This window comes from Zalophus californianus, chromosome 6, assembly GCF_009762305.2.
Source record: "Zalophus californianus isolate mZalCal1 chromosome 6, mZalCal1.pri.v2, whole genome shotgun sequence".
NCBI lineage: Eukaryota > Metazoa > Chordata > Mammalia > Carnivora > Otariidae > Zalophus > Zalophus californianus.
The window spans coordinates 47,917,519-47,931,256 of NC_045600.1; the positions used below are offsets into that span (position 1 = coordinate 47,917,519).

At 40.7% G+C, this 13,738-nt stretch overlaps 2 protein-coding genes across 5 annotated transcripts in view; one reads left to right on the forward strand and one right to left on the reverse strand.

The window, feature by feature from the left end:
* The window catches only part of ATL1 (atlastin GTPase 1), a 77,892-nt gene extending 74,044 nt beyond the window's left edge, over nt 1–3,848 (reverse strand). For all 3 annotated transcript variants that reach the window (XM_027572371.1, XM_027572370.1, XM_027572372.1), the window contains exon 1: nt 3,610–3,848. The gene's annotated coding sequence lies outside the window, so the exon portion shown is untranslated. The remainder of the gene's footprint in view (nt 1–3,609) is intronic.
* A 42-nt stretch (nt 3,849–3,890) lies between these two features.
* MAP4K5 (mitogen-activated protein kinase kinase kinase kinase 5) overlaps nt 3,891–13,738 on the forward strand; it is a 108,309-nt gene continuing 98,461 nt past the window's right edge. For both annotated transcript variants that reach the window (XM_027569988.1, XM_027569989.1), the window contains exons 1-2: nt 3,891–4,040; nt 4,295–4,511. In XM_027569988.1, coding sequence (XP_027425789.1) covers nt 4,404–4,511 — 108 coding nt within the window. In that variant the 5' untranslated portion in view covers nt 3,891–4,040; nt 4,295–4,403. The remainder of the gene's footprint in view (nt 4,041–4,294; nt 4,512–13,738) is intronic.

Sequence of the window (13,738 nt, forward strand, 5' to 3'; positions counted from 1 at the left end):
TTATAACTTACATTTTTTTCTTAGCTACTGAATTTGCAGACAGGACCAAATTGTGAACTGAATACAAGAACACTGCTACCAGTCCTCATTAAAACCTAAAATCCACCCTGGGAGTCAAGATTAATAAAAAAAAGCATTTTAACATATCAGATGATCATTTCAAGCTGGATAAAAAATGGAATGTGCATTGCCTTCCTCAAGTCTTCTTTTCTTATTTTTTAAAATTTTATTTATTCATATATTTTTAAAGATTTTATTTTTAAGTAATTGCTACCCTCAAGTAGGGCTCAAGCCTACAACCCTGAGATCAAGAGTCGCAAGTACCACCAACCGAGCCACTCAGGCACCCCCAATTCTTCTTTTTGAAAACTCCCATCATAATGACCTGATACTGATTCTGAATGAGATACATGTTCTATTGCTGTCCAGAGCAAAACAGAATTTTTCTATACTTGGAAAATATGGTTCTTCAATAGACAACTGACCCTAATTAATAACAGAATAGCTGAACTATTTGAAAATCTAAATCATAACTGTGGCAGATATCTTCCAAAATTTAATTAATTTATATCTAACAAATCTATGGAGCAATAAACTCAATCACACAGAGTTACATTTTGCAACTAGGTTATGCTGGAAGGTTCATCAGGAGATTATATAGGTTAAGCCTGTATGTTCCATACACAAAAATTATTGTCCTCATGCTCTATTCTGTCACACTTGAGAGTTTTAATTAGCTTTCTGTCTTGGATAGTAAGTTGTGAAGCTTACTAACTTCTACCTAGAAGTTAAAAAATTTTGAGTCCCCAATTTTTTTTAATTCAGCGATGGCTAAAGTTGAAACCAGAAGCCACCGATTATAATTAGCATTTTACTAAAGAACTTTGATAGAATGGAAAAACACTACAAAGCACAGAGCAAACCATTATAGGTTGTTATGTAGATAAGAGTAAAACCTGGAAGATGTTTACATGTCAGATATTATGAAGACACAATGAATATATGATATCGAGGCTGGGATGAAGGGCCTATCAAGCTATATTTATTCTTATTCCATACCTTGTTACAATATTGTGTAGTTTGTAAGAAACTCTCCTGTTAGCTACAATTTTTTAATTATTATTTTTATTATTGTATTACTTTTACTTAGTAATATAATAAAATTTTATTTATTTAGTAATATTTACTACTATTATTCCTTTAAGATTTTTAAAAAAGATTTCATTTGTTTATTTGAGAGAGTGAGGGCAAGCACAGAGGGAGAGCGAGCACAGAGGGAGAGGGAGAAGCAGACTCCCGATCCCAGGACCCTGAGATCACGACCTGAACCAAAGGTAGACGCTTAACCGACTAAACCACCCAGGTGCCCCACATTTTTTTTTTAAGATTTTATTTATTTATTTGACAGAGAGAGACACAGCGAGAGAGGGAACACAAGCACGGGGAGTGGGAGAGGAAGAAGCAGGCTTCCCATAGAGCAGGGAGCCCGATGCAGGACTCGATCCCAGGACTCTGGGATCGTGACCCAAGCTGAAGGCAGACACTTAACGACTAAGCCATCCAGGCGCCCCACCACATTTTTTTTATTATTGAAACTATGTGCCTAATTGTTTACGATGTAAAACTAAATTTATGTACCATATGTTTATTTTATGGAAATTGAACTTGAATTTCTCTACCAACCGTATAATATTTAACCCACCAGCCATGAATTCACTGTTCTTATTTAAATGAACTCAACCAGTATTTTTAAATCCTTAAGATTCTTTTGGAGTTGGAATAAAGCAAATGTTTTCCTCTTTGCATCAATTGTGGTACAAGTAACGATTATAACAGACACATTTTTTAACCACCACGTAGAATTTCAATTTTTTCCATGCTATCCACCTCTGGGTTGATGGTCAAAGCATATGGATCTGCCATTGCTGGCAACATAAAAATACCTGCACTCCAGAGTCTTGTTGAAGCCTATGACCTCAAACTTTTTATTGCCCAATTCATATCAAACATTGTGTTTCAAGAATAACATGCTTGAAGGATTATCAGACATTTATCCTTGTTCCAAACTGGGAATTCAGAGTTTTCACTTTATAAAGGCTCATGAGGTAAACTTTTCTAAAGTCTTCGGATCAGGACAAGATGTGCCTCTCTTGATCAATTGCTTCACTGTGATCTCAAAAACACTATAAAACTCTCTGCTTTGGCCAATTTGCTGCATTGTTCTGGTATCCTATTTTCCCTCTAACAGCATACCTATTTCTTCATTTACTTATTTTTATTTTGTGGTATAGTATGTATTTTCTGTATGCTGCCGCAAATTCTCTGGAATAATGCAAGTATAAATAAGTAAGAATACATTTCAGACTAGAGAAAGGATCAATGCTTATAGGGTCAAAGGAAGAAGAAAAGAATCTATGACAGTAAACAAGTACTAGGATACCAATAGAACATTTGAAAAGATTTTGAGTCATTGAAGCCAAAAGTATGTGCCCACCAAAACAAGTGCCAAGAAGCTTTGAAAGAAGGAACTGTTCTTCAACAATTTTTTCAATGCAGCAAACACATAGGCTTTGTCCATAGAGCATGTAAGTCTGAGCTTACTTATGTTCCCTAAATAAGTGCCCTTTGTGCATGGAGCACAAGAAAATACATATATTCCTTGTCCTGTTAAGGTGTAAATTTAATTTCTACATTATACAATTAATTACAATGATCACCAACAAGGAGTATATTGCCCAAGAACAGAACTGAATTGGATGTTCAAAACCACAAGCCAACATCTGCAACTTGCTCTTTTGTGATTTTTCAGTTACTAAATGCATTGGCTGAGTGTTACCTGGCTTTTCTGCTCAAAACCTCTACTGAACTCCAGAAATATCTTTGCCGGTATACATAAATCTGGCAACTTTATTTCTACCTTCAGAACAGGACTGGAACTGAAACTGCAAAATAGCTTGTGAAACATCAGCCAAATTACTTCCTCGAACTCCTGTTCCATATTCTATGCACTGCGAATTATTTTACAATCTCTTCTATTTGATAACCCTCTTTATATCCTGTAAAGTGCCTTATCAACACTTTCCGAGGTGTCAGATGCAAAACCTTATTCTCTTCAAGCTGCAGATAACAATACTTAGATATTGCCAAATAATGATGTCTTGTCCCAGATCACATACTGAGAAGGTCCTTCCTTGATCCGGAATCACGTTGTGGTCTCTGCTTTTGTTTTAGCTTCTGCAGAACTCCCGATCTCATTCAAGGAGCAATCCCCGCGGTCAGACACCGCGTGTGCCCAACAGGGATAAAGGCCACTGAAACTTCCTAGGAATTCAGACTTTGAGAAATGTGGAAAAACTCAGGGGAAGACAGGTTGTGCAGGTGTGTAGGGAAGCCTCAAACTGGTACCACTGGGAATGATTTGCAAAACAGGAAGGTGCAGTAGGGTGTGCCGCGGCTTAGTTGCCCCGGCACTCCCCCACCTCCTTCCCTGGCGCCCCATGGCCAGGTTACTTCTGGCCCAGTGCCCTCAGCGTACCTTTTCCGTGTTGAACTGGAAAGGCTGCCCTCGTGCCCACCCTTCTCCCTCTACCCGTCACCCTCCAAATTTACCTGACGAAGCTGGGGGGCGGTTTACCGGAGGCCCGTCGGTTCACGAATGTCCGGGGGCGTCCGTAATCTCAGTGGGTAGCACAGCCTGGGCCCCGAAGGGACGCGCCCGGCCAGGGGGCGCGGTGGCCTGGCGGCCGGGAGGGTGTCGTGTCCCGACCAAGCCTCAGGGAGGCACTCTGGTCCCGCGGCCGGCGCGCTCGGGCGGGCCGCTGGGCGCCGACCCACGCTGGCCGGGAACGTTTCACCCGGTGACGCAGCCCCGGGGGGGGGAGGGGGGGGGACGTGGTGCGGCGGCGGCGGCGGCGGCGGCGGCGGCGACTGTACGCACCTTCGCCGCCGCGAGAGGACGTGCGGTGCGGCGGGAGGCGGCGGCGCAAGACCTGGAGTGGCCGGCGGGCGCCGGGAAGAGGGACGCGGGCGCCGGCGCGGAAGTAGGTGCCGGACTCCGCGCTCAACAAAGAGCCGGGCCGCCCCCCTCGGGTACCGAGCCGGCCCCAGGCCCCCGGCGGGCGGGGAGACCGGCCGGGCTGTTCGCGAGCGGTCAGGAGGGGGAAGGGCCGCGCCCGGGACGGGACTGCGGGGCGCCGTGGACCCTCCCAGGCCCGCTTGTCCGCGGCCCCCGGCGGGGCGGAAGGGAAGGGGCTGGGCCGCTCCGGGTTGTAGCCCTTGCTCGTTGCTCGTGCAGGCGGAGCTGCGGGCAGAGGCTCCATGTTGGGAAGCGGCGCCGCTCGTCCTCGTTAGCGGGAATCGGGGCGCCGCGGGCAGAGCCAGCGGGGGCCGGGCCCTGAGCGAAGATGGAGGCCCCGCTGCGGCCTGCCGCGGACATCCTGAGGCGGAACCCGCAGCAGGACTACGAGCTCGTCCAGAGGGTCGGCAGCGGCACCTACGGGGACGTTTATAAGGTGAGGCAGGCCGGGCCCGGCCCCGAGCCGGGCTGCTTTCCTGCGGTCGTCTGGCTCCCGGGAATAGGGTCACTTTCTGGCCAAGTATGAGACGTGGGGAGGATGCCTTTATTGTTGCATCTTGGGGATGAAGCGGACGGGTTCCTTTTTTACTCAGCTCAGAGCACCCTGTCTGTATTCATTGCTTGCTCTGATCGCCACCAACACGCAAAACTAACCACACCGTTGCAAATCACTGTTGTACTTTTTTGTGTGTGGCATAAAGGCTTTTTACGTTTATTTGTGGTATCCAGGGGATTTCGAATCCCCTAGCACATGAGGATGTGCTAGGCTTAGCATGGAAAAATGCTTTATGAAAGACGGTAGATGAGAAAGAATATTGACATTAGACATTTGCATTTAAAGAAAAAAATTAAGTGCTTGAGCATGATTTAAAAAGTCATATGAAACCAGGTCTGTTAATTTTAACTGTAATCAGTGTAATACTAATCAAAATGATATGTGCACAAACATCCTATGTAGAACTCTGCTTTTCCTGGCAGATGTTTCATCATTTGTATTTGGTTGATTTTTTTTTCCCCTACTTTAGCAGTTCCTCTCTCAGGGATTTAGAACATTCCATGACCAAGAGGGGATAAGAGCTGTTGTCTTTTTAATTGTGTTCTTTCGCATTATTTGAGACAAATGGCAGGGTAAGGTACTGTTAATTTGGGATTAAAGAAGAATTATAGAGAAGCAAACTGAATTCCCTAAATCCATTGAGTTCTTGAAGGATTAAAAGGAAAGGGATTGTTTCAGATTGCTTTATGCTTTTTGTTTTCTATTTCAAAAGGAACGTTAATGTAATTCATGTGGCTATATTAAGGGAAATTTCCTTTGATTTTTGCAACAGCTTTGTTTACTGGATTTAATCATGATATATATCCCATTATTCCAAACAACACTCCTGTATATAGCTGAAATGGCCTTCTGTCATATGGGTAATTTACAGTCGACTCCTCTGGGGTATGTTGTTGTATTGCACAGATGGTAAAATGGAAAGACAACCTCCCTTTTTTCTCCTTTTCTGCTTTTATTATTCCATTAATAGTAGTGATTCAAGGTGGTATATGACAACTCTAGCACTGTGTCATTTTGCTGAAATGGACTGTGATGGGTAGGCTTTTTATTCATTAAAAGGGCATTTGAATCTTCTATGTAGGCACTGCCCTAGGTATGGGATGTTGAACTATGAGGGAAGTCCCAGTTCTTGCCCTGTGAATCCACTTTGAATTCAAAGTGGATAATTAAAACAGAATCCTCTTTATGTAGAATTAGAGGTAATTAATTCTTCATTGTTTAGCCATGAATTAGCCATTTTGTGGAATGCGCTTTAAAAGTTGAAATTCCTATTTTGCCTTCTCAGTCTTACTTTTTAGTCATTTTCATCTTATGATTCACTATTAGATCAGTTCAGTTCATGTTAACAAAATACTTAAGTCTAAGTTCCAGGTCTTGTATATTTTCTCTTCTCCCTACTACAAGAAAATTTAAAGTGTTTTCCCCACAAGAATCTCAAAATAATCCACCTTTTTTTTAAAAAAAAATAAATATAATAACTAAAGCAACTCTCTGGAGCAGGATTTTATTCTTGCCAGGAAAAGCAAAGGGTTGTGTTAAAGGGAAGGCTAGTGCTTGTCTGACCCTGGTGCCCCCCTGCCCTGTGTCTCTCTCCCACAGCTCCTAAACAGAGGGTCAGTGACCCCCTCGCCCCGCCCCATCTCCTTGCTTACCACATTCATGTTCTCCCACACTCACATGTATGCTCATTCCACTCTTGGTCAGCCTCTGATTCCTAAACATCCTCAGAATCCTGGTTCTTGGTTTTCCTTTGTTCTCATTACCTGGAATCACCCTCCACCCTCCTTTTCAAATGTTGCTGTCTTACTTGTCCATGAAAACCTTCCTCACAGGCTCCTCCAGGAAGCCCTAGCTGTTCCCCTTTACCTCTCGCCCCTCATCTATAACTTTCTCCTCTTCATTCTGTTCCAGCCACACTGACCTGTTTGCTCTTCCTTAAATATAATAAGCATCTTCCTACCTTTGGGTCTTTGTTCTTGCTATTTCCTCTGCTCAGAATGTTTTTCCTCAGACAGCCATGACTTGCTCCCCTCCCTCCTTGCTTTTACACCCTCCATCTTTTTTTCCTGGTTTATTTTTTTTTCTTTGCACGTAATCACCACGTAACATAATCTTTCCTTTCTTCTTGTTTATTATCTTTTTCAATCCAGCAACATACTCCATGAGGGCAGGAGTTTTATCTGTTTTCATTTCTCTATCTCTAACAGTACCTGGAATTCTGCCTGGTGCAGAGTAAGTGCTAAAAATTTGATGAATGAATGAATGAATAATTCTCAGTAATTCTATCACCTAGTTGTCTGGACATATTCTTTTGACATCACAACACTAAGTTAGCACTTAATACTCTGTGTTAATATGTAATGTCTATTATATCCTGCTATGTATTTTTTGTACAAATTTTAATTGTTTGAGTTCTCTAGGAAAACTTTCTGGAAGACTGTTTCATAGAATACCCATTTTCAGCTGTCTAAATCCTACAGAATTGTGTCAGCTTGTATTTACTTTTATAAACCTAAAAACACGTAACATTCAGAATGTAGTGCTGAAGTTTTGAAGCTCAGAGCAGTTAGAGTAATTTTGCTATTTATCACTGTGTTTCTGATGAGCTGAAAATCCTTGGAAGCTTTAGGAGTATTTTCAGTCGGTGATATAAACTAGTAAAATAATAACAGTGAAGAATAATGAAGATAAATTAGTTGCTCTTCTAGTAGGGTATTATCTACTTTTTAAAATAAATATTACAACTATAGCAACTGTCTGGAGCAGGATTTTATTCTTACCAGGAAAAGCAAGCATCTTTTGAAGCAGGAGCTTTAAAGGGACTACAGCTTTGAGACTCTTTGTGAATTATATATATGCTCTTCAAAAACGCAGATCCCCTCTGAAGCTGAAGCTCCTGTCTTCGCTGAGAATCTCTAGTAGGGGAGAGCTCAATCTTCAACTGGCTATTCCCTGGTTGAAAAGAATTCTTTTAGATAAATAGAGCAAGAGCAGGAAATGGTAGAGGGGAAAGAAACAAAAAAGAAAAGAAATGAGGTGGAAGATGGGTGAAGGATTAAATTTCAGCTGAGTAAATTTTATTTGTAATTAATGTTAATATTTAAATCTGCCAACAGGAAGAGGAAGTCTGGAGATTCACTGTTTTCAGTACCTTCTGTCTACAAAAGAACTAGACATGTCAAATGATCTAGACAATTACAGTATCATGATAACAGTTTATAATTAACAACACAAGCCATTGAGGTGGTCTTTATCAAAATATTTGTATCAAAATTGTTCCCAACCTCTATTCCAGAGAAGGTCTAGGAATCTTTTTTTTTTTTTTTTAACTTTTGTGGGCTATAAATTCAGAGTGGGCAGACCCATGTATTTTTTTCTAACCTGCATGCTTTTTCTGATTGATTATACAAGAATGACATGTCTAGCTACAGGAGGGAAGGAATAGATGTCTCTAGTTCATCACTGTATGAGAGATAGATGCTCAATAAGTATTTGTTGAATGATATTAGTTATAGAAAACTGCCCAGAGTTAACACAGTTAATAAAAGTTAAATTAAATTTATTGAATTAAAGTTAATTCAATATAGTTTATTTCAAGCTCTTTTCCTGTTTTTAAACCAATATGTTTCTAAAAATGGCTTTTATAAAACAAGGATCACAATGTATATCTTTTTTCTACTTGAATAGGAATGGCTAGCATTTTCCATGGTCATTAAATATTCTTAAAAAATACCATTTTTAAATGATCTATTGAACAAACACTCATTTGGTGAATTATTCTAAGGTTCATATTTGTTTTCAATTAGAAAATTTTTTTTGCAATTATAAATAATGTATAATTTATATGGAAATCTTTGTCATGTAGTTTTAAAACTTTCATGGGTTCTTCTGGGTGCTGGATGAACTGGGTCCACTGGGACAAATCCCTCTTTTATATATACCCTTCTTTTCTCTCCCTTAAGCCAGAAGTCACAATTCTGGAATGACCTGAGGCATTTTGAAGCATATTTCGGGATCCCATTGTATAGGTTCATTTATTCTTTTTTTTTTAATTAAGACTTTATTTATTTGACAGAGAGAGACACAGCAAGAGAAGGAACACAAGCAGGGGGAGTGGGAGAGGGAGAAGCAGGCTTCCCGCTGAGCAGGGAGCCCAATGTGGGATCAATCCCAGGACCCTGGGATTATGACCTGAGCTGAAGGCAGATGCTTAATGACTGAGCCACCCAGGTGCCCCGAGATTCATTTATTCTGGAAATATTTACTGGATGCCAATTGGATGTTAGGGTATGGGGAGGGAGACATAAGAAAGAAAAAGTACACTATCAAAAAGGAACCTATAATTTAGTCAGGAAAACAGACATGTAGACTGTTATAATAGTGGAAGTGCCATAGTAGAAGTGAAGTCAAATACCTAATTCTGTCTTTCCTGGGAATAGGGGAAGGGAGGAGAGGAGAAAGAACTCTGATGTGAACTAGGGAGGGTTAACAGAGGAAGGGGCATTAACTGGATTGTAAAAGAATGCAGAGTGATTTTCAGGTGGACGAAATGGGAAAGATATTTCAGGCTATGGGAATAGTGGATGCAAATACCTGGCATCTTGAGAAACCATGATGAATTTTGAGGGATCTGCATCTGCAGATTTGGTGTGACCAAATATAGCAGAGATGTCATAGATGGATAACACAGGCTATTTTCTAGAAGAAAAGGGCCAGATAATGGACCTTATATGTCATATCAAAGAATTTGGACTTCTTCCTATAAACTGAAGAGACACTGAAGAAGAGAATCTCTCATGTTGTAGAGGATGGATTAGGTACAGTTGCTGGAAGTCTAAAGACCAGTTATTGAATAATCCAAATGAGAGTTCATGCAAACCTAAATTTAGGCTCTGGAACTGGAGATAAAAGGAAGGGATGGATTTGAGTCGTATTTAGAAGATGATCAAAATTACCTGATGATTAATTGTGGGGGGGGACAAGTAATCAGTGGCATTTAAAATTCTGACTTGGGTGATAATATTGCTGCCATCAACAAAATTAGAAAATACTAAATGTGTGGGTCTGGATCTTGTGTCTGGTTTTAGACATACGGCATCGCATTGGTGGATATGTCTAATAGATGGTAGGAAATGTAGCTCTGGCCTTGAGAGATGAACTGGGGATACAGGTTTGGGAGTCATCACTTTATGGGGTGGTACCTGTGAAATATAGGTGAGGTCACCCAAGAGAGTTTATAGGAGAGTTGAGGAAATGCTGTACTGTTAGAGTGGTGGCAGAAGAAAATGATACATTGAAGGTGTCTGAGAAGGAACAAAGAGGGATGAGGAAGTTCTTTACATAGAAATCATAGTTCTTTACATAGAGCTCATCTCTATCATCTCTTGCATCCATTCTTTTTCCCGTCTGCTCTGACTGCAATGAGCAAAATATACTGATCTTCAAAAATTATAAATCTGAAGTCTTGTGTCATTCCTCCTTTATTCTCCTTATCCATGGAATAAAGCCTTAGAATAATATACACTTTCAGGCCCTGCCTATCCTGACGTTCTAACCATTCTGAACTTTATTCAGTTTCTTATATTCACTGTACGTTCTGTCCTTCACGTTTTTGCAGGTACTGTTTCCTTTTCTTAGAATTCTCTTCCTCTTCTTTCTCCTCTGCTACTCTTCGGGTTTTTTTTTTTTTCTTTAAGATGTGTTTATTTATTTGAGAGGGAGCACACAACCAGGGCGGTGGGCAAAGGGAGAGGGAGAGAGAGAATCTCAAGTAGACTCCCCACTGAGCATGGACCCTGAAGAGGGGTTCAGTCTCACCACCCTGAGATCATGACTTGAGCCAAAAATCAAGAGTTGGGTCACTTAATCGACTGAGCCATCCATGTGCCCCTGGGTTTATTTTTTAAACATTGCATTTTCAGGGAGGCCTTTTCTGTCCCTTAAATAAGGTCATATCTATTTGCTGTATGATTCCTTACCCTAATACTCATTTTTCACATATCGTTGTTGCTGTCAGTCTTCCTGCTCTATTCGAACTGCATGAGAACAGGGACCTTATGTTTACCATTGGATCAGCTAGCCTAGCATGGTGCCTACCAGATAGTATGTGCTCAATAAATACGTTTTGAAGGAGTGAGCAACATAGTGGTCATACAAATAAGAGTCAGTAGGGTTCATTAAGAGCAAAAGATTCAACATCAGTAATCATCAGGGAAATGCAAATCAAAACTGCAATGAAATACCACCTTATACCAGTCAGAATGGCTGGTATCAAAAAGACCAGAAATAACCAGTGTTGGCAAGGATGTGGAGAAAAAGGGATCCTCTCACCCTGTTGGTGAGAATGTAAATTGGTGCAGCCGCTGTGGAAAACAGTATGGAGGTTCCTCAAAAAATTAAAAATAGAAATGCCATATGATCCAGTAATTCCACTACTGGGTATTTACCCAAAGAAAACGAAAACACTAATTCAAAAAAAATATATGCATCCCTGTGTTTATTGCAGCATTATTTACAGTAGCCAAGATGTGGGAGCATCCCAAGTGTCCATCGATAGATGGATGGATAAAGATGTGGTATATGTGGTATACAGTGGAATATGACTCAGCCAAAAAAAGAATGAAATCTTGCCATTTGTGATGACATGGATGGACCTCGAGGGTATTATGCTAAGTGAAATAAATCAGACAGAAAGACAAATACTGTATGATTTCACTTATATGTGGAATCTAAAAAACAAATAAACAGAAAAAGCAGAAACAGAACCATAAGTACAGAGAACAACTGGTGGTTGCCAGCAGGGAGGGGGCAAGGGGTAGGGGGGATGGGCAGAATGGGTAAAGGGAAGTGGGAGATACAGGTGTCCAGTTGTGGAATGAGCAAGTCATAGGGATGAAAGGTACAGCATAGGGAATATAGTCACTGGTATTGTAATAGTGTGTGGTGACAGACAGTGTCTATACTTGTGAGCATAGCATAACGTATAGGGTTGTTGAGTCACTATGTTGTGTACTTGAAACTAATGTAACATTGTCAGCTATCCTTGAATTAAAAATAGAATAAATGTGTTAAAAAGCAAAATTGTTCAAGTATAAATGGTAAGTAAGGAAGTAGAGGGAATGTAGACCCCTCCTTGAAGCACTGTAGCTGTGAAAGGAAGAAGCAATGAGACACAGATGTTTCTTCCACTATTTCTGTTTTCTTCCTTCCATTGAGGCTGATTATAGCTTTTCAGTTATTATTCTTCAGGATTGTTTTATTACCCAGTGACCAGGAGTGTTGCTGAATTTAGAGAAGGAATTCCACAGGGAATGAAATCAAGACAAAGAATTTGGGAGGAATTGAAAATTGAGAAAGACTAAAGACAAAAACTTAGGATGGGATTGTTAGGGACTTAGAGAATACTTTTTTTTTTAATATTTTATTTACTTATTTGACAGAGAGAGACACAGCGAGAGAGGGAACATAAGTAGGGGGAGTGGGAGAGGGAGAAGCAGGCTTCCCGCTGAGCAGGGAGCCCGACCTGGGGCTCGATCCCAGGACCCTGAGATCATGACCTGAGCTGAAGGCAGACGCTTAAGGACTGAACCACCCAGGTGCCCCGGGAATACTTTTAAAGCTTACTTCCCTCCCTTTTTTCTACCCTCCCCTTTTTTTCTCTCCCTCTTCCTCTCTAAAGTAGAGCCTCCATTGATTTCCAGCCCCAGTTTCCCTGGTATGGTTAGGATGAGGCACACTGATGAATGGGGAGCTGGGATGGAGCAGGGTGATGACAGGGTGGAAAGGGGTATTAAACATTCATTCAGTATTTAGAGGACTTCTTATGTGCCAGACACTGTACTGGGGCCTTGGGATCCATAGGTGAACAAAGTAGACAAAGATTCTTGCTCTCATGGAACTTACATTGTAGTAGAGGGAAAGAGATGATAAACATTAATAGATAAGTTGTGTATATGTTAGAAGGCGATTAAAGATATGAAAAGAAGGAAACGTTGAACAGGTTAAGGAGGATCAGGATCGCCAGGGTGGGCTGGGGGGCAGTTGGGGAATTATATGAGGATCGTCAGGGTATGCCTCACTGAGGTTAGATTTGAGCCAAGACTCTAAAGCAAATGAGGGACTTAGCTATGTGGATATCTGCGTAATCAGAAGTCTTAAATATCTATCTTACTGAATCACCTGACCCTATCACTACAGTTAAATTGTAAGCTTAGGGTGAGGAATTAGAACTAAGACACAGTCGTTGCCATCATCCCTCTTATTGGCTGGTGCAAGAGTACAGATCATTGTGATTTTAATTAAATTAAGTTCATCTGTTGGAGGTGTTACCCATTCCTATGTAATTTTTTAAAAGCTGATTTTGTAAACAAATATGTAGCTGCCTCTACTATGTCTCTCTCTACTAGTGATCTCTAATCTTTAAATGCTAATAAGTAGGCATGCCTAATGGCCCCAAATATGAAGGTGATAGAAAATGTATGTATATGCTGTTTATTATCTCTCTGACATTTGATATCAAAACATCACCTACTTTCTCTCTTTCTTTGATAGTAATTTGTTTGAATATACTGTCCTTTTTGTACCCTGGTAGTCTGGCATAAGAGATTATTGGGTTTTCATGGTAGTGTGAGAGAGAGTGAATACTTTGCAAAAATAGGTTAACAGCAAAAAAATAAGGACTGTGCTTCAAAAATCTTATTTAAAATTACATGTTTTATTAAGCTAGTGCATATCTTATTAAAAGTTAATTAGATGTTATGTTAAATATTGTGTAAGGTTACTGTGAAAATAAAGTGTGTTATTAGGTTGAAGTGAACTGTTACAGATATTTACCATTTTATAAATCATCTGGTTAAGTCTTTTTCTTTTTTAAAGATTTTCTTTATTTATTTGACAGAGAGAGCACAAGCAGGGAGAGCGGCAGGGAGAGGGAGAAGCAGGCTCCCCGCTGAGCAAGGAGCCCAAAGTGGGGCCTGAGCCCAAGACAGACAGTTAATTGACTGAGCCACCCAGGCGCCCCTGGTTAAATCTTAATTTAGTATTTCTTACTGTGCAGAAATAGGCTTATTTTATGACTGCCTAAAAAAAGAACATGGTTGTGGTTGTAG